Source organism: Rhinatrema bivittatum, chromosome 10, assembly GCF_901001135.1.
Source record: "Rhinatrema bivittatum chromosome 10, aRhiBiv1.1, whole genome shotgun sequence".
Taxonomy (NCBI): domain Eukaryota; kingdom Metazoa; phylum Chordata; class Amphibia; order Gymnophiona; family Rhinatrematidae; genus Rhinatrema; species Rhinatrema bivittatum.
The window spans coordinates 125,412,775-125,429,846 of NC_042624.1; the positions used below are offsets into that span (position 1 = coordinate 125,412,775).

At 42.4% G+C, this 17,072-nt stretch overlaps 1 protein-coding gene across 5 annotated transcripts in view; it reads right to left on the reverse strand.

The window, feature by feature from the left end:
- The window catches only part of PTPRF (protein tyrosine phosphatase receptor type F), a 792,879-nt gene that overhangs the window by 193,364 nt on the left and 582,443 nt on the right, over positions 1 to 17,072 (reverse strand). For 3 of the 5 annotated variants that reach the window (XM_029617708.1, XM_029617710.1, XM_029617713.1), the window contains one exon: positions 180 to 206. The exons of the other annotated variants lie outside the window; for them this stretch is intronic. In XM_029617708.1, the coding sequence (XP_029473568.1) occupies positions 180 to 206 (27 nt within the window). The remainder of the gene's footprint in view (positions 1 to 179; positions 207 to 17,072) is intronic. 5 annotated transcript variants of the gene reach the window in all.

The following is a 17,072-nucleotide window of genomic DNA, read 5'->3' on the forward strand; positions in this document are numbered from 1 at the left end:
CAGTGATGGTAGGTTTTCGACATGACATGGAAGTGCTGGGGCTACTTGTGTGAAAGTTACAATTTAGTAGCTTAATGCAGTTAAAGGATTTTCTGACAGCCTCATGTGTACAGCGATTAAACAATGACTAAATGAAGTACCAGATATCACCCAGAATCACAAACACAACTGCTACTTACATACTCCATGGTTTCTTCTGGTCTCCACTGAGGTGAGACAGGGGAAGAGAATCAGAAAGAGAAAAAAATGGAGACAGAGAGATTTAAAAGGTACCTTCTATGAAAAAGAAGACATGGTAAGAAAAAGCATGAAACAAGCTAGTAGGACTTGTCACCTTGTTCTAACACTGGGGGATGAGGAAGATCTGCAGCCAGGCTGGAGTGAATAACAGGGTTGAAAAGATACACAGAGCAGCCCATGCTCCAGCACACGACTGAGAGATCTATTCCAGGTTATGATGCAGTATGGACCTCACAAGCTGGTGGACTGGGCTTTGGGACTACAGGTGACTTGTGCCCTGGAGAGTTCAGAAAACGTCTTCTGGGTAAACAAATATAACTTGTTGCATGCGGAAAACATGGTAAATCGCAACTATCAACTGGGAAATGTGTTCAGTGTAAGCAGGGCTAGAAAGCAGGGGCGCAGTGCCCCCTCACATTTTGCTCAGGCCCTGCCTCACTAGCAGCAAAATTATGTCACATCTGAGTCATCCCTTAAAGATGCAGCAGTTAGAATGGAAGCACTGCTAGTCCATACTCCCATCTGCCTTTAAAAAGGTTAATTTGAACAGGGAACAGCACTGCTCTTCAGCTACTCCTGTCAAGATTTGAGGCCATCAAAGTCTTTCTGTTTACTTTTGGCCCCTCCTCTCAGCACCTGGAAGCTGCTTTACATAATTGCTCAGCAGGAGAGATTAATACTTGCCTAAAGTAGCTGCCATAACCACAGAGTTTGGATAGTGAGATAGCAGGGGCAAGGAGAGAGTGAAAAGACAGATGATACAGAAGGGTTTTGTACCACAGCTGTGAAGACCCACATACGGGCCCGATACAGTAAAGTCCACGGGAGAGCGCAGGCCACTCTCCCGTGCGCGCGATTCACTATTCAAATTAGGCCCGGTGATAAACACAGGCAAAAGGAGGCGCTAGGGGCACTAGCGCGTCCCTAGCGCCTCTTCTTGGACCGGAGCGGCAGCTGTCAGCGGGTTTGACAGCCGATGCTCAATTTTGCCGGCGTCGGTTCTCGAGCCCGCTGACAGCTACGGGCTCGGAAACCGGACGCCGGCAAAATTGAGCGTCCGGTTTTCGACCCGACAGCTGCGGGCCGACTTCAAATTTTTTTTTTTTTACACTTTTGGAAACTTTCGGGACCTCCGACTTAATATCGCCATGATATTAAGTCAGAGGGTGCACAGAAAAGCAGTTTTTACTGCTTTTCTGTGCACTTTCCCGGTGCCCAAAGAAATTAGCACCTACCTTTGGGTAGGCACTAATTTCTGAAAGCAAAATGTGTGGCTTGGCTGCACATTTTTCTTTCTGAATCGAGCGGGAATACCTAATAGGGCCATCAACATGCATTTGCATGTTGCGGGCGCTATTAGGTTCGGGGGGTTGGACACGCGTTTTCGGCCCCTTACTGAATAAGGGGTAACGCTAGAGCATCGAAAACACGCGTCCAATAGAGGGTTAACAGTGCGCTCCATCGGAGCGCACTGTTAACCCTCTATTCCTTATCCCATTCTATCGGCCCGATAGAATGGGATAAGGAATAGGGGTGGGGTAAGTATCTAGTACAATGGCCTCCATGTTAACTTTGGGCTTCAACAAAAATTCAGTTCTGGCTACACCTCTGGCTACAAGTGAGGTGGTAGAGCAGCAGTAGCCTTGCCCTTCCCCAGCTCCCTGCAGCAGGGGACGGGTGAGGCATTTTCCCACAACCTCACTGATGGTGGACATCTTCTACAACACCCCTCTATCCTTCCCCCAACCCCATCCCCAAAAGCAGCTCAGAATAGAGGAGCACGTGCTGTGTGGCTGAAATCCCCGCGCACTTCCTGTCTACAGAGTGGGGCAGCTGTAGGGACAAGCAGTGTGGACTCTGTATATCTAGCGTCCTGCTACCAGTTCCATGGAGCAGTAGTGGTGTGGGAATAGAATGGAGGACACTCAGTAGTGAAATTTGAGAGCAAAGAAACCTTGGGAGGTGGGAAAGAGAAAGTGGGTAGGTAAGAAACCAGGGAAGAGGGGGAGCAGATTAGTAATCGGGGGGGAGAGGAAGCAGAGGAACCTGGGGAAAGGAGAGAAAGCAAACTTGCTTACCTGTATCATGGGTTCTTGGAGGACAGCAGGATGATCAGTCACACATGTGGGTTACATCAGCAAACCATGCTGAGTGCAATCACTCTCAGTCTTCTGGAAATGCAGGAGTCTTCCTGTGCCCTCTCAGTCTTATAACTCCATCAGGGAGGATATGTGAGACTGATCCTCCTGCCGTCTTCAGAGAACGCAGATTTCTCCAAGGACGTGCAAGGTGAGCAGTCACACATGAGAATCCCCAGCTAGATTCTGTCTTTGGTGAAAAACACCACCACTGTCAATGGGCAGGAAGAACATATGTTTGTTTTTGCATGTTTTTTTTCCATTCTATTACAAAGAATGCATAACTAATAAAATGGGCAGAGGATGGACAGATTCCAAAGGACAGACTGACCAAACCTATTGTTATGCTGAGAGTCAATGTCCATTCAGTAATGTAAACATTTGGCCTCAACTCTATATTTACTCCTGGGGGAATTCTGCGCAAAAACATTGAAAACTCTGCACACAGTTCCTAAATTCTGCACCTTTATTTGTTAAAATAACAATTTTTTTTGCAAATTATCATTCTGAATTTCAATGAAATCCAGTATTTTAATTTAAATAATAGTACAGAAAACAAAGCCTTCACATTTTTCTCACTTAGCAAAGGGTGTGTAGCGGCCTAGGCAGACCAATGTAACACCACCCAACCTGCCCTGAATTGAAAGTGCCCCTCTTACAGTGGTAGATATTTTTAAAGTCATGTTCTCCTTGTAAAGTGCTCGCTCTCTCTCTCTCCCACCCCCACCCGGTGACAGCTCTCATACCGCCTTCAGAGGTCCTCCCTGTCCGTCCCAGATATGGTCTTCAGGCTCGAGGAGCTAGGCTGAAAGCACAGCTGCGCTGCCTCCTGTGAGCCTGACCCCTGCTGTACTGTCTTCCATGTGCTTCCAGGGATCCTCTTCTGGCAAGGCTTGCGGAGCAAATATTAATTATTGTCATCATTCTGCCTGCTATAGCGCTCTGAGTAGTGGTGTGGCCTGGATTCTGCAAGTGAAGGGGAATTCTGTGTAAATTCTGCATTCTGCAGTAGTGGAGAATTCTCCGAAGACTACATACTGTACCTATGCATATCTCCTCCATGGAAACCTATCTTAGATGGGCTACCAATGCCGCCACGGTTCTACCATTATGAGATTTGACATACCTCTCTATAGAGTCAGAGCTGCTGTGCTGTAATAGGAGATGTAATCTGCTGTTCAATTAGAAATAGTGAGGTCAACATTCAAAGCACGTTCAGCGCTATTTAACTGAACAAATATAGCTTATGTGGTTAAGTAGCGGCCGCTGAATATGTGCTTAGCTGCATAAATCACTTATACGGCTAAAAAGTTAGCCACATAACTTGTGGGCATTTAGTGGGTGGAGCGAGTAAGCCGTATAAGTTGTGTAGCTAACTATTGATATTAAGTCTTAGTGGCATAAGCTATGCAGCTAAATTTAAATGAGCCATATAGCAGGTCTAAACTTAGCCAGTTAAGGGCGGATGTGTGTGTATATATATATATATATATATATATATATATATATATATATATATGCGTATATGTTGGACCAGAATTGAGCACAACCTTATACCCGTATACTACTGTAATCCAGTGTACCTTAAATGTGTACCCACAAAGCGATGTGGATTATTGAATAATTGGACTGACATGGGGAAGTTTTAATATACAAAAAAGAAAATCTTAAAAAATGTTATGATTAAAGTAAGGTGGCCTCGTACCTAATTAGGAGTCTGTTGGATTTTACAGACCCTGAGAGTGAGGGGCCTACATATAATACTTGGCATAAACCTGTGAAGTTGAAATATATTTACCATTGATACGATTGGGTTGATTTTGTGGGGACCAGAATTGAGAACATCCTTGGTAAAAACTTTGTATCCAGCTTGAAGCCAGCCATGAAGCAGCCATTGTTCTAACACCTGCTTTTCCCTGATGAACTCTACTAAGTCTGAGAATATTCCTATGCATTGAGGCTTAGATGATTTCATTTGCATCCCACCAATCCCGTGTCTATAAGAGGTGGCAACATCCAATCCAGAGCAGAGTTAGAACCCTATGGAGCTGAATATCCAAGAGAGACTCTGAGTTACACAAGAGAGGGGAGAGACAGATGACCTTGGATGTATGACATTGTTTAAATGAACTTTCTGCAGATTTTATCCTTGGCCAAGAGTTTCATACCATGATTTTCTATTCACGGACTTTTGGAAAATGGTCTGAGCGCCATGCTTCCAAAGCTGATTGTGCCAGTCACTACCATTGTGACTTGCAAGCTAAAGACTATTTTTACTCAGCACAGTTGCTCATTAAAGTGCATGCAACTGTTTGCCAGATTTACCCTGACCAATTAGTGATTTTTATCCTTGCTGCTGTCATACCTCACTGAGACATCTGTGAAATTTTAGGGTTTTTATCTGCCATTCACTAAAAGGGAAATGGATCCATTCCCTTGGACGTCAGACCGCATCCTGTTTCAGGAATGACCCAGGACTGATGCAATACTTCAAAGGGCGATAACACTCATTCAAATTGCTTTACAGCTGGGGTTATCTAGATGGCAACTGCATAATTTTAAGTGCGAGTTAAGCTTGAATAACAGATATTCTTTGCTTATCCTATATGACTGCGCCACTTAAAACCAAAACTAACTTTGAAATTGTAACAAATCAAAACCAAACAAAAAGAAATAATTGTACCATATTATCCTTGTTCTCACATATACTAATTAATTCACTACTTCATAAAAGTGTCTTGAATCTGCACCTTAACATAGAAACATAGAAATGACGGCAGAAGAAGACCAAATGGCCCATCCAGTCTGCCCAGCAAGCCACGCAGTTCATCCATTTATTTCTTTATTTATTTCCCCCCCTCCCACCCATCCCTATTGGCTTCCAGCACCCTCCGGCCCCAACTCCCTTCCACCCCTCCTCCATGCAGAGAGCAGCGCTGTATCCTCATCCCAGTGAACATCCAGCTCTAACAGGGGTAGCAACCGCCGCAACAAGCGGGCCACACCCCTGCCCCATACTCCTACCCACCCCTGCTTTGTTTGTTTGTTTCTTGTTTTAGTTTTTTTTTTGGAGATGGCAGCCCTCCGTGAAGGCAGAACACCAACCACTGGCATCCCGCTCCGTGAATGCCTCTGTGGCTACTGCCGCTCCGTGCAGTGTTTTGCTGCCTGAAGGTGGAGCACCTACTGGCCACTGGCATCCCGCTCCGTGAACGCCTCTGTGGCTACTGCCGCTCCGTGCAGTGTTTTGCTGCCTGAAGGTGGAACACCTACTGGCCACTGGCATCCCGCTCCGTGAATGCCTCTGTGGCTACTGCCGCTCCATGCAGTGTTTTGCTGCCTGAAGGTGGAGCACCTACTGGCCACCCGCTCCGTGAATGCCTCTGTGGCTACTGCCGCTCTGTGCAGTGTTTTGCTGCCTGAAGGTGGAGCACCTACTGGCCACTGGCATCCCGCTCCGTGAACGCCTCTGTGGCTACTGCCGCTCCATGCAGTGTTTTGCTGCCTGAAGGTGGAACACCAACCACTGGCATCCCGCTCCGTGAACGCCTCTGTGGCTACTGCCGCTCCGTGCAGTGTTTTGCTGCCTCCACTTTATTTGCGCCCACTAGACTTGATGGATCCACAGTGTTTATCCCACGCCCCTTTGAAGTCCTTCACAGTTTTAGACTTCACCACTTCCTCCGGAAGGGCATTCCAGGCATCCACCACCCTTTCTGTGAAGAAATACTTCCTGACATTGGTTCTTAGTCTTCCTCCCTGGAGCCTCAGCTCATGACCTCTGGTTCTGCTGATTTTTTTCCTACGGAAAAGGTTTGTCGTTGTCTTTGGATCATTAAAGTTTTTTAAGTATCTGAAAGTCTGAATCATATCACCCCTGCTCCTCCTTTCCTTAAGATCACATGAATTTATAATCGCAAAATTGTTGGTTAAATCTGATAATCTACTGTGAGATCTCTAACCAGAGACATCCTTACAGGCCCTAAGGAAGAGGACTCTGAGGACGGAGCTTCAGCAGCCCCTGCTGCTTCTGGTGAGTGCTATTGGCCTGCAGGGGAAAGGAGTAGGAGAGCTGCTGCAGAGGGTAAGTAAAAGTAAAAGGTGGCTTTTAAAGTTTATTTTTCTTGATTGATTGCCATTTTTATTATTGAGTATTATGTGATGTCTGCTGCTGTGAAATATTTTATTGATTTCTGAAGAATTTTTCATAATTTTTATGAGTTTTTAATTGTTGAATGCTATCCTGGTCATCAGCTGTTTTGTAACATTTATTAGTATAGTTTTACAATTATTTCTGTGTGGAAATCTATAGCAGCTTGGCTTGTTCTTTTTTCCTAATAGGAGGTACATTAGTGTTTAGGGCCTGATTTAATGTTTGTAGTGTTGCCTTTTCATAGATAGGGTTGTTATTGTTTGAGTGCATTCCATAATACAGGTGTAACTTTGTGCAGATTAGTTTGTGTGCATTACTGCAGATCCTGGGACTATGTTAGGTGCTATATTTCTGTTTCCATTTCGCCAGTTTTGCACTGCATGCAGAGTGGCTTTTTTGGATTTCTATTCCATTTTCTGTCTCCATATTTATAATTTGTCGTCTTTCTATACTTGGTGAAGGTCAGTTTTGTGTAACAAGTTGAGGTATTTTACTAGCATGTAGGCATTTGTATCAATCTTATTTGTTGTGTTTTCTCAATAGGACATGCATTAGTGGTAAATTACTGTCTTTTCATAAGGAGGGCTATTGCACCTGGTAGTAGAGGGAGTTTGTTTTGCTGTTACTGAGATGACACCAGAACATCTTTTTAGTATGGTGATTTGTACAAGGAACGTCCTAGTTCTTTTCTGTACTCATTGGTGGGGGGGTCGAGTGGGTTCTTCTGGATGCAGAGTGTATGTTTACATTTAGCCCTGTGACTGTTACATGATCAGTGTGTCACGCATATAAGAACTATCTATCAGGTGTGCCACAACCGAAAAAAGTTGAGAACCAATGAATTAGACAACCAAAAGCTGTACCAAGATAGGTCTGCCTTCTAAATGGTGATAATAGGCGTCAATTGCACTGAGCTGATATCTTACTAGCGTTGGTCTTGAGATCTGGCTCTGAAAGATGCAGAAGATAATCAAAAGTTTATGTTTGGAGCAGGAGAAAAGATCTTCTCACACCGAAAGTCAAACCTCCTCTTCAGTCCATAGGATTTCCTCATGGAGTCCTTCTTTGAAGCCAACAGAAAGATCTAAAGATTGCAAAGCTACCCTCTCAACTTCCAGACTGCAAGAGCCAGAAACCTGATGTTAGGATGGCACAACAGGCTCCTGATCTTGAATTATGAGGGTTGGGAATTCCCCAGCCTGACTGGATCTCAGATGAGCATATCCTGCAGGTGTGGGAACCAAATCTATCTAGCCAAAAGAGTGCTATGAGAATCATATTTCCCCAGTCTATTCTGAGCTTCAGCAAGGTCTTCGCTATAAGCAGAATTGAAGGATGTGTATATAGAAGGCCCTGTTCACAATCGAGGACAAAGGCATCAGAGGCTAGTTTGCTTTGAGTCCCTTTCCTGGCACAGAAGAGCAGGACCTTTTTGTTCTTAGGGGACACAAAAAAGGCCTACCACAGGTGTGCTCTACTTAAATATCTAGTGTGCTATCCCCTCAGTCCAGTCCAGTTACCATTGCTAGCAATAGCGGTGGTTATTATCTAAGTCAACTTAATTAATAGCAGGTAATGGACTTCTCTTTCAAGAACTTATCCAATCCTTTTTTTTAAACACAGCTATACAAACTGCACTAACCACATCCTCTGGCAACAAATTCCAGAGTTTAATTGTGCGTTGAGTGAAAAAGAACTTTCTCCAATTAGTTTTAAATGTGCCACATGCTAACTTCATGGCGTGCCCCCTAGTCTTTCTATTATCCGAAAGAGTAAAAAAACCAATTCACATCTACCCGTTTTAGACCTCTCATGATTTTAAACACCTCTATCATATCCCCCCTCAGCCGTCTCTTCTCCAAGCTGAAAAGTCCTAACCTCTTTAGTCTTTCCTCATAGGGGAGCTGTTCCATTCCCCTTATCATTTTGGTAGCCCTTCTCTGTACCTTCTCCATCGTAATTATATTTTTGAGATGCGGCGACCAGAATCATACACAGTATTCAAGGTGCGGTCTCACCATGGAGTGATACAGAGGCATTATGACACTTTCTGTTTTATTCACCATTCCCTTTCTAATAATTCCCAACATTCTCTTTGTTTTTTTGACTGCCGCAGCACACTGAACTGATGATTTCAATGTGTTATCCACTATGACGCCTAGATCTCTTTCTTGGGTAGAAGCACCTAATATGGAACCTAACATTGTGTAACTATAGCATGGGTTATTTTTCCCTATATGCATCACCTTGCACTTGTCCACATTAAATTTCATCTGTCCTTTTGATGCCCAATTTTCCAGCCTCACAAGGTCTTCCTGCAATTTATCACAATCTGCTTGTGATTTAACTACTCTGAACGATTTTGTATCATCTGCAAATTTGATTACCTCACTCGTCGTATTTCTTTCCAGATCATTTATAAATATATTGAAAAGTAAAGGTCCCAATACAGATCCCTGAGGCACTCCACTGCCCACACCCTTCCACTGAGAAAATTGTCCATTTAATCCTACTCTCTGTTTCCTGTCCATTAGCCAGTTTGTAATCCATGAAAGGACATCGCCACCTATCCCATGACTTTTTATTTTTCCTAGAAGCCTCTCATGAGGAACTTTGTCAAATGCCTTCTGAAAATCCAAGTACACTACATCTACGGTTCACCTTTATCCACATGTTTATTAACTCCTTCAAAAAAGTGAAGCAGATTTGTGAGGCAAGACTTGCCTTGGGTAAAGCCAAGCTGACTTTGTTCCATTAAACCATGTCTTTCTATATGTTCTGTGATTTTGATGTTTAGAACACTTTCCACTATTTTTCCTGGCACTGAGGTCAGGCTAACCGGTCTGTAGTTTCCCGGATCACCCCTGGAGCCCTTTTTAAATATGGGGGTTACATTAGCTATCCTCTAGTCTTCAGGTACAATGGATGATTTTAATGACAGGTTACACATTTTTAGTAATAGGTCTGAAATTTCATTTTGTAGTTCCTTCAGAACTCTGGGGTGTATACCATCCGGTCCAGGTGATTTACTACTCTTCAGTTTGTCAATCAGGTCTACCACATCTTTGGTTCAGTCCATCTGAATCATTACCCATGAAAACTTTCTCCAGTACAGGTACCTCCCCAACATCCTCTTCAGTAAACACCGAAGCAAAAAAATCATTTAATCTTTCCGCGATGGCCTTATCTTCTCTAAGTGCCCCTTTAACCCCTCGATCATCTAATGGTCCAACTAACTCCCTCACAGGTTTTCTGCTTTGGATGTATTTATAAAAGCTTTTACTGTGAGTTTTTGCCTCCATGGCCAACTTCTTTTCAAATTCTCTCTTAGCCTGTCTTATCAATGTCTTACATTTAACTTGCCAACATTTATGCATTATCCTATTTTCTTCTGTTGGATCCTTCTTCCAATTTTTGAATGAAGATCTTTTGGCTAAAATAGCTTCTTTCAACTCCCCTTTTAACCATGCCGGTAATCATTTTGCCTTCTTTCCACCATTCTTAATGTGTGGAATACATCTAGACTGTGCTTCTAGAATGGTATTTTTTAACAATGACCATGCCTCTTGGACATTTTTTACTTTTGTAGCTGCTCCTTTCAGTTTTTTTCTATTTTTCTCATTTTATCAAAGTTTCCCTTTTGAAAGTTTAGGACGAGAGCTGTGGATTTGCTTACTGTCTCCCTTCCAGTCATTAAATCAAATTTGATCATATTACTATTGCCAAGCGGCCCCACCACCGTTACCTCTCTCACCAAATCCTGTTCTCCACTGAGAATTAGATCTAAAATTGCTCCCTCTCTTGTTGGTTCCTGAACCAATTGCTCCATAAAGCTATCATTTATTCCATCCAGGAACTTTATCTCTCTAGCGTGTCCCGATGATACATTTATCCAGTCAATATTGGGGTAATTGAGGTCTCCCATTATTACCGCACTACCAATTTGGTTAGCGTCCCTAATTTATCTTAGCATTTCACTGTCAGTCTCACCATCTTGACCAGATGGACATTGATTCTGTGATACCCGTTTGAGATGTGCTCTTGATTAGCCAATTGTTCAAGTAGGAGAACAGATGCACCCCAAGTCTGTATATGTGTGTGCCACTCGCACTGCGAGACATTTTGTGAAGATTCTTGGGTCTGACACTAGGCTAAAAGGCAGCACATAATACTGGAAGTGACGATCCCCTACTACAAATCTGAGATATTTTCTGTACCTGGAAATATCTCCATATGGTGCAAGTATCCTTCACATCAAGAAAGCACAGCTAGTCCTTTCTCAGAAAGGGGATCAAGGTGCCCAAGGAAACAATTTTGAACTTTTCTCTTTTTATAAACCTGTTCAAGGAGCTTAGGTCTAGAATGGGACGGAGTCCTCCTGTTTTCTTTGGAATCAGGATATACTTTCACAAGGAAGGAGAGTTCCTTCTGTTACAATTCCTGATACTGAGACATTTCCCAGATGGGGACTGGTGGTTGATTTGGAAGGATACCCAACAGATGTAATCTGTACCCTTTTCTTATTATGCGAAGGACCCATGAGAGTTGAAGTTATACTGGACCAAAGGTTTACCTAAAACCTCAATCTGCCCCCTAACTGAAAGGTCCTCTGACATGGATACCAGGCTCTGGGACATGGTCTTTGCAATCCAGTCAAAACTCCATCCCAGGTTTTCACTGGGGTGCTCGCTGTGGTTTAGGGACCCTTTGCTGCCTTGGGCAGGCATGAAGGGCCTGCTATTGATGGAACCAAGGGGGTGGAGGGAAATGTCTCCTCGGCTGATAGAGTCGCCTCAGCTCCATACTTAGGTACTTCCAAGCTGAGGAGGATGGGTCTGGAGTGGCAATGGAGAGTTGCTGAAATGTCGCACAGTATTCTTAGATCTGAGCCACCGCTTTCTTAACCCTATCCATAAAGAGATTCTCTCCAGTACTTGGCATGTCTGTGAGTCTTTCTTGGACCTCAGGTCAGAGATCTGAGGCCTGCAGCCAGGCAAGTCTGAGGGCACCAATCCCCAAGGCAGAGACTCCTGATGATGTTTCAAAAACATCAACAGTCAATCTGACCATGTGTTTTCTACACTCCTCACCCTTGTCCACTAATGAATGGAAGTCATCATGCTGCTTCTGAAGAAGCTGCTTTGCCATGTCCCCTTCATGAACAGCTGATAGAACAGAATGCCAGCATTAAGAGGTTTCCTGAAAAATCTTCCTCCCAAGAGTATTCAAGGTTCTGAAATCCTTCCCAAAGGTACCGAGGAATGGGTTCTGGTCCTCTTGTCTTTCTTGAGAGTGGATTTGACCCCTACAGATTGGTATGGCAACTGCCTCTTCAAATCCGGGAGGCTTTTGGATACATCATGTCCGCGTTCTTGTTCACAGGAACCACAAAGAAGGGATTTTCCTATATCCTCATCTGTGCCTCCTGAAGAATCTCAAGCAATAGGATTGCCACAATTTCCTTAGGGGGGCCCCATGAACTGATGGATGTCCAGCATTTTGTAACAGGACATCCTCCTTCTGCAAAGGAAACAGAATAGCCTCAGCCATTCTCTGGATGAAATTGTCAAAGATAGAGAACTGGAAAAAAAATGAAGACATGAAAACACAAGACTCAAAATCTGCTTGATGACCAACAAGCAGTCGATGCATCTAGGTACACAAACTGGTGCACCACAAGGAGGCTGAAAAAGAAAGGAAACAAAGAAAAGACTGAAAAACCTGCCTAAGTAAAACTGTTAAATGTATGAAGATCAATCACAGAAAAACTGATCAATCAATTACTACTTTGAATGACTTGGGTTACGAACCAATGTTTTGGCAAAATGAAATGGGAGGATGGAATTGTTTTGTGTTGGGAATTGGTTCATGGTTTGGAGGACTGGTTTGAAGGCTGGCTTTTATTAATAGTTGTTTTTTTGGTAGGAATGTTTCTGTTTTGTGTTTGGGCAATTAATTTTTACCCTCAAAAGAAAGAACCTGTTGACTGCTTTATACCATCATGGCACTAAAGATTTTTCAGTGACCTATAGCCCGCCTGTCACCTTTAACCCTCAAGTAAAAGATGTGGATTTACTTGCTATTGAAGCTCTTGATGTTCAAACTTCTAATGCTTGCACTAGGGGAGAATTGTGGTGATTAGCTCAGCCATGCTTTAAGCTGTTGTTACAGCTTAGTTATCAGAAGTGGGCCAGAGGTTGCGCAAGGTAGAAGCAATTAGTAGAACATATTTAGAATGTCTGATATCTAGCAGATGTGGCAGAGACATGCTTATGGTGTCAAAATCAGATATTTGGGATGGGATAAAAAGGGTGAAAGGTTATAGAGAAAGGATGTTCTGACTTTGCTTAGCAGTGCTGATAATAATTATACCAAAGTGAAGAAATAATTATATATGTTGGAAGAAAAGCAGAAATGGAAAACGTCTGGTCACATTGACCTAAAAATGCTGAGACAAATGAGTCATGTTGTCTTTGTTTAGGTATAAGAGACATTCTGTGTCATTATGAGCTTCAGAACTATGACAAGACTAGCTCTGTCATTTCTCTGATATGCACACATCAGTAACTTGGGTGTAACTTTTATTCTGTCTAAGGAAGGAGAAGGACCAGACACCAAATTATAATTGGAGATTTCCACAAGGGAAACTGCTTTAAATATTTAACATCCTTACCGACTCCATTGGATTAGTTTCCAGGAGACAGTCCATCTGGAGGTCATTGGCATACAGATGACAACAGAGACAAACTATTTGAATATGCTTTCTCAAGGACTGCATGTATATGTTAAAAAGGGTCAGCGAGAGTGTTGAACCCTGTGATAGGCAATATTTCAGAGAAGTTCTTGTGAGAGAGTATGTCCCTGTACTGTTTGCTGGGGTCCTCCCTGTAAGAAAGAAACTGTGTTCTGCTGTTAAATCCTTTTTTTTTTTATCCTACAGAGCTGTTAATAGATTTCCTTCTCTTGTGAACTTTTAGAAAGTGGATTTTTTGCTCCACCATCTGAGTTTATTAACCTAGGCTATCCCATCTGTATATTTTCAAGGTGAACTTGCTTGCAGACCCAGACTCTCCAGCTGATATTTATTAATAACTCTCTGTGCTACATGGTTTGGAATAGGCCTTGCCAACTGAAAAATTTCTTTAAATAGCTGTAGAGAGTTTTTTTGGCTAGTGCTTATATCACATTTCCTTTTCAAAATGGAGATAGTAAAAGCTTCTACCTATAAGTTATCTGAAGGTCTGTATCATATCCTCTTCCAGGGTAAACATATTCAGATCCTTCAGCCTCTCCTCATAAGTCTTCCGATGCAGATCCCATACCATTTTGGTCACCCTTCTCTGGATCGCCTCCCTCCTGTTTCTATTCTTTATTTAATGCATGGAATTCATTTTGTCTGAGCCTCAAAGATGTGCATCATTTTGTCCTTTTTCAAGTTCCTCCCAAATTGCATCAACCCCCAAATTCTCTGGAGTTTGCTGATTCTGGCTGTTGGTGGAAAGAAAATCTTTCGCCTGACTCATCTAGCACAGCTTTATGAACACCAATTGCCGTAATGGGTTTAAGTCTGATTTAGAGAATTTATAACAAACGTTAGTAACTTGAAGTATTGCACATGGATTCACTAGCCCCTGCCCAAGATGCGCTCTTGACCGTTCAATAATCCAAATAAAGAACCACATGGATCCCTAGTCTACACAGAACTGCTTCAATGCCAAGCAGACATTTTGTGAATATCTGCAATATGCAATACTAGAGATGGTGTTTCCCTACAACAAACCTGTAATTCATTCCATACACAGAAAGTCTATGCATCCTTGAGATCCAGTCTCCTTTGTTGAGAAGGGGGAATAATAGTGCCTAGAGAAATTTTCTGCAACATAGTATTTGTTCAAGACACTTAAATCAACAATATTTATTTATTTATTTATTTAAGGCTTTTATATACCGACTTTCTTGATGCAAATCAAATCAACTCGGTTTACATCGAACAAGCAGTAACTATAAACAACCAATAACAAGAGACAATTTGAAAGGAGAATAAAGTTACATTATAACAAGGATAAGTTAACTTGGAGTAGGAAATAAGAGAGGGCACGAAGAGAAGGTAAAATATACAATGGAGTATATGAGGGAGGCAAGGAGCAGTCCTCATAATAACTTTTAAACGTCCTTATAGTAGTAATTTGTATACATGATTTAGAGCTTGTTTATATGCATAATTGCTAGAATAGATTAAAATCAGACTGTTGGGTTAGTGTCGGGGAAGGCTCGGCAGAACAGCCATGTCTTTAATTTCTTTTTAAAAGTTGGTAGACAAGATTCCTGCCTGAGGTCCGGAGGCATGGCGTTCCAGATGGTGGGACCTGTGATGGAGAATGTACGGTCTCTGATATTTGAGTGTTGTACAGCTTTAATAGGAGGTACAAGTAAGGATCCCTTGTAGGCATCCCTTAAAGGTCCCTTAAATACCTTAATACCTATATATACCTTAAATAAGGGATACCATCCCTTAAATAGGATGGTATCTTCTGGTTTTCATTGACACCAGGAAGTGTTTGACATAAAATCCTCGTCATCTTTCTTGTGGTAGAACAGGTTTGATCATGTTGGTCTGTAAAAGGGAGAGCAGCTCCTTTCTAGCATTTCCTGGCAAGACTGTGCATAAATAATTCCTTAAATAGTTAATTTGGTGGAATTTTCATGGATGTAATCTTTAGCTTTCCTTTCTAGTCCAGAGAACTTAGCTGCCAAAGGTTACGAGGGAACTCAAAAATGAAATTTCAGATCTATTAGTAAACATTTGTAACCTATCATTAAAATCATCTATTGTACCTGAAGACTGGAGGATAGCTAATGTAACCCAAATATTTAAAAAGGGCCCCAGGGGCGATCCGGTTAACTATAGACCAGTGAGCCTGACTTCAGTGCCAGGAAAAATAGTGGAAAGTGTTCTAAACATCAAAATCACAGAACATATAGAAAGTCATGGTTTAATGAAACAAAGTCAGCATGGCTTTACCCAAGGCAAATCTTGCCTCACAAATCTGCTTCACTTGTTTGAAGAGGGTTAATAAACATGTAGATAAAGGTGAACCGGTAGATGTAGTGTATTTGGATTTTCAGAAGGCGTTTGACAAAGTTCTTCATGAGAGGCTTCTAGGAAAAGTAAAAAGTCATGGGATAGGTGGTGATGTCCTTTCGTGGATTGCAAACTGGCTAAAAGACAGGAAACAGAGAATAGGATTAAATGGACAATTTTCTCAGTGGAAGGGAATGGGCAGTGCCTCAGATCTGTATTGGGACCCATACTTTTCAATATATTTATACATGATCTGGAAAGAAATACAACGAGTGAGGTAATCAAATTTGCAGATGATACAAAATTATTCAGAGTAGTTAAATCACAAGCAGATTGTGATACATTGCAGGAAGACCTTGCAATGTCTGGAAGATTGGGCATCCAAATGGCAGATGAAATTTAATATGGACAAGTGAAAGGTGTTGCATTTAGGGAACAATAACCCTTCCTGTAGTTATATGATTTTAGGTTCCATATTAGGAGTTACCACCCAGGAAAAAGATTGAGGCATCATAGTGAATATTACATTGAAATTGTCAGCTCAGTGTGGTGCAGCAGTCAAAAAAGCAAACAGAATGTTAGGAATTATTAGAAAAGGAATGGTGAATAAAACGGAAAATGTAATAATGCCTCTGTATCGCTCCATGGTGAGACTGCACCTTGAGTACTGTGTACAGTTCTGGTCACCGCATCTCAAAAAAAGATATAGCTGCGATGGAGAAGGTACAGAGAAGGGCGGCCAAAATGATAAAGGGGATGGAACACCTCCCTTGTGAGGAAAGGCTGAAGAGGCTGGGGCTGTTGAGCTCGGAGAAGAGACAACTGAGGGGGGATATGATAGAGGTCTTTAAAATCATGAGAGGTCTTGAACAAGTAGATGTGACTCGGTTATTTACACTTTCGAATAATAGAAGGACTAAGGGGCATTCCATGAAGTTAGTAAGTGGCACATTTAAGATTAATCAGAGAAAATTCTTTTTCACTCAACGCACAATTAAGCTCTGGAATTTGTTGCCAGAGAATGAGGTTAATGCAGTTAGTGTAGATGGGTTTAGAAAAGGTTTGGATAAGTTCATGGAGGAGAAGTCCATTAACTGCTATTAATCAAGTTGACTTAGGGAGTGGCCTCTGCTATTAATCTTCTTAGTGTTTGGGTACTTTCCAGGTTCTTGGAGCCTGGTTTGGCCTCTGTTGGAAACAGGATACTGGGCTAGATGGACCCTTGGTGTGACCCAGCGTAGCAATTTCTTATGTTCTTTCTCCAAATACTCATCCTTGAGCACTGAGGGAGAACAGTGCCTTAACTCGAATGCTTCTGGATGATGCTTGCATCGCTACCCATAAGGACTGAATTAAATGTGGAATAATCCTGGACCTCTTCCTAGGTCTTGGTTCAGAGAAGTGATGTCATTCCCTTGGAGACAATGAGCTACCAGCGGATGGCACACCTCCCTGTTCC